The sequence below is a fragment of the Octodon degus genome, unplaced genomic scaffold (assembly GCF_000260255.1).
Source record: "Octodon degus isolate 3935 unplaced genomic scaffold, OctDeg1.0 scaffold00144, whole genome shotgun sequence".
In the NCBI taxonomy this organism is placed as follows: domain Eukaryota; kingdom Metazoa; phylum Chordata; class Mammalia; order Rodentia; family Octodontidae; genus Octodon; species Octodon degus.
In genome coordinates this window covers 6,550,509-6,554,447 of record NW_004524720.1, presented here as the reverse complement: position 1 = coordinate 6,554,447, position 3,939 = coordinate 6,550,509, and the positions used below count along the sequence as shown (strand labels likewise).

General features: G+C 35.0%; 1 protein-coding gene across 1 annotated transcript in view; it reads left to right on the top strand.

The window, feature by feature from the left end:
* Positions 1-1,486: 1,486 nt before the first annotated feature.
* Positions 1,487-3,939, top strand: part of LOC101586982 (coiled-coil-helix-coiled-coil-helix domain-containing protein 7-like) — a 5,633-nt gene continuing 3,180 nt past the window's right edge. Inside the window, exon 1 of the mRNA XM_004641859.1 lies at positions 1,487-1,512. Coding sequence (XP_004641916.1) covers positions 1,487-1,512 — 26 coding nt within the window. The remainder of the gene's footprint in view (positions 1,513-3,939) is intronic.

Sequence of the window (3,939 nt, the reverse complement as noted above, 5' to 3'; positions counted from 1 at the left end):
AACTGAATTCTACAAGAAATTTAGGGAAGATAAAATCCCAATACTCCTTAAACTTTTCAATGGAATTGAAAAGAAAATAATTCTCCCACAATCTTTCCTTGAGGCAAGTATTATACTGATACCAAAACCAGGGAAGGATGCAGCTAAAAAAGATAACCACAGGCCAATCTCCCTCACGAACATAAATGCAAAAATCCTCAATAGAATTCTAGCAAATAGAATACAACAATTCATCAAGAAGATTATATACCATGAGTAGGTAGGATTCACCCTGATTAAAGCAAGAGTGGTTCAAAGTATGAAAATCAATGAATATAATTATTATATCAACAGAGCCAATTCAAAAACCACATGTCCAATCCAAGAGATGCAGAAAAGGATTTTCATGTTCAAAGTCCTATAGCAAATTAGAATAGATGGCCTGTACCTCAATCTGATAAAACCTATCTATAACAACCCAATAGATAACATAATTCTTAATGGGGAAAAACTGAAATCTTTTACTCTCAGATCTGCTACAAAACGAGAATGTCCTCTATCACCACTCCTATTCAATATAGTTCTGAAATAATTAGCTACACCCATTAGATAAGACAGAGAAATAAATGTAATAAGAATAAGCAAAGGAGAAGTTAAACTATCATTCTTTGTAGATGACATGGTATTTATTTATTTATTTATTTATTTATTTCAGAACTAGGGATTGAATTCAGGCCCTTGTGCTTGCCAGTGAAGCACTTATTCTACTGAGTCATCTCCCTGGCCCCCAGTGACATGATATTTTATTTGGAAGACCCAAAGAGCACCAGAAAGAAGCTACTAGAATTGGTACACAAATTCAGTAGCATGCCAGAATAGTCATTGCCCAAAAGTCAGTAACATTCCTCTACAGAGATAACAAACACACTGAGAGAGAAATTAGAGAAAAAATACTTTTAGAACATCACTTTGGAAAATGAAATACTTAGGAATTAATCTAACTAAAAAGCAAAACATTTATTCAATGAAAATTACATTGCTCTGAAAATAAGAAATGGTAAAAGATTTCAGAAAATGGAAAGATATTCCCTGCTCCTGAATAGGAATAACCAACATCATGAAGATGATCAAACTCCCAAAATTGTTATTCAGAGTCAATGCAATCCCTAACAAAATACCACCAACATACTTCACAGACCTAGAGAAATTCCTAAAATTATTTGGAACCAGAAAAAACCTAGAATAGCAAAGGCAGTCCTAAGCAACAAAAGCAAGTCAGGAGGCATTACAATTCCTAACTTGAAATTATACTACAAAGCTACTGTGATAAAATCAGTACTGTATTGGCAAAAAAAAATAGACCTTAGGATCGATAGAATAAATTAGAAGATTCAGATGCAGCAACAAACACACCCAGCCATCTTATCTTTGACAAAGGTGCCAAACATTCTTACTGAAAGAAAGATATTCTCTTTAACAAATGATGTTGGAAAAACTGGCTCTCTATATGCTGAAAACTAAAACTGGACCCAGGTCTATCACCATTCACTAAACTAAAGTCAAAATGGATTAAAGATCAAAAAAATAAAACAGAAACACTAAATCTCCTCAAGAGAAAGTAAGTGGAAATCTTGAAGACATAAGAGTAGGTAAACAGTTCATGAACAAAAATCATACTGCACAGGCAATACTTGAAAGAAGTAACAACAGGGACCTCCTCTTACTGAGAAGTTTTTGCATGGCAAAAGAAATTAGCAACAGACTGAAAAGACAACCCACAAATTTGTAAATTTAAATTTCTTAAGTAATAAGCACTCTGACAAAGGTCTTCTATCTAGAATTTATAAAGAACTAAAACCCTCAAAATTTAGAATTTAGAACCCCAAAATTTGAAGATCCAATCCAGAAATGGACAGCCGAGATGAACATACACTTCTCAGAGGATGAAATTCTAGAAGATAATAAATACATTTTAAAATGCTCCACATCATTAGCCACCCATGAAATGTAAATTAAAACACTGAGATACCATCTCACCTTACCCTTCTCCACTGCTTGTGAGAATGTAAACTGGTGCAGCCATTAAAGAAATCAGTGTAGAGACTCCTCAAAAAACTTAGACTGGAAATTGCATTCAATCTAGCTATCCCTCTTCTGGAAATTTTCCCAAAAGAACTAAAAAATCATATCATAATGATATATGTGCAACTATGTTTATACCAGCACAATTTGTGATAGCCAAATCTTGTAAATAACCAAGATGCCCATCACCTGAAGAATGGATGAAAAAGATGTTGTGATTCTCAAAAGAAGAAATAAAAATTGAATGGTATAACACAGTTAAATGGAGAAGGGTTGGCCAAATAGTTCAATGGATTAAAGTGCCCACAAGCAGGCGCAGGGGCTGGGAGTTTGATCCCCAAGCCTGCTGTGCATGCTTCACCCCTGTGGGTATGCTGATACAGCAATTTAAAGTGGGCACAGTAGGACGCCCCTGTATTCCCACCTCTTGGGAGGCTGTAAACAGGCAGATCACTTCATGCCTGATCTAGTAGTGAGACCCTGAACACCCCATAGACCCCTAAAATACAAAAAATAAAAATAAATGAAAAGTGAGAACTAAAGGATTAAACAATGAAGAGGGAAAGGATAAATGTTAGGAAGTATGGCAGGAGCAAAACCACACATTTATATAAACAAGATGGTTAAGGCAATGTTCCCATGAATCTCCATCAGGTTTTTGGACATACCAGTTAATGGGTAGAATTCTCACTCTGACTAACTGTATATGCTGATATCTGTGAACTAAGTAACTACACTGAGGAGAGTAATGTGTAATACTAAAGCCATGCTTGAAATACCTGTCATTTTGGTGTTCTAAATGTGCACTTCTTCAAATGTTATATTGATTATTGCTATACTCTCTTTAAAATAAATGTTTATTTTTTAAAAAAGTAATAAAAGAAAACAAGAGACAAGAAAAAAAAATCATAGGATTGTCCTGCTACAATGTTGTATATGTTTTGATTTCTAAATTTCTGTGTAAAAAATTGTAATTTTTTTTACATTCTGTAGGATTTTAAAGTTTAAAATATCTATAGTTGGAAAATAGCAGTTCCATATTATGTCTGAGCTGTTTCATATTCAGACAGATAGTGATGTTAAGCCCAACTGCCTCTGTTACAGGGTAATAATATCATTAAGTTTTTCTTCTGCAACTAAAGTTACAGAAGACCAAAAATTAGAGGAATAGAGGGCTACAGGATAGCCCAAATTTTGGCCCTAGACCTTCAAGGCAATGAGGACTCAGGACATGAGAATCTGTACTGTGGCATCATGTAACTCAATGGTTTCCCAAATTTCCCGACCAAGAAGATTATGGGGCCACAGAGGAAAGTAATCACTGATGTAGAATGTCCCTAAGGGGAGTCACCTAGAGAGAAAAAAAATTCTCTCAACCTTTCGCAGAGAGCAAATTGGTCAAGCAATGGTTGTGACTCATCCTGATGGGTGACACTGACAAAATATCTGCAAGGTGCTGTACATGGTTTTAGATTAAATCCTGAGGAGATTTGACTGACCTTGTCAGATACAAAAGTTACATTTTTAGTTATATAGGTCTTGCTTTGTCTTGGTCTTAACCATCCAGCAGAAGGTATAACCACGAGGTATAAAAAGTAATTTCATATTAATATGCTGAGTTGTAAAAGGCTCATGTCAAGAACTTCTGACAATTATCAGTTCTGCTAATAACCCAGTACTATAAGGGACTGTTGGAGTATATTGGGTTATTTTGCTGAACTTAAATACCTACAATCTTTGGATTGGTATCAAGTATGAAAAGGCCTTTTAAAGAATTCTCCAAAGACAGCTTCTCTCACAGCAGTAGAACACCTATCTCTGACAAAACAAAGCAAAAAAAGGGCCACGAGATTCTGATCCAGGCAATCCAACACAATA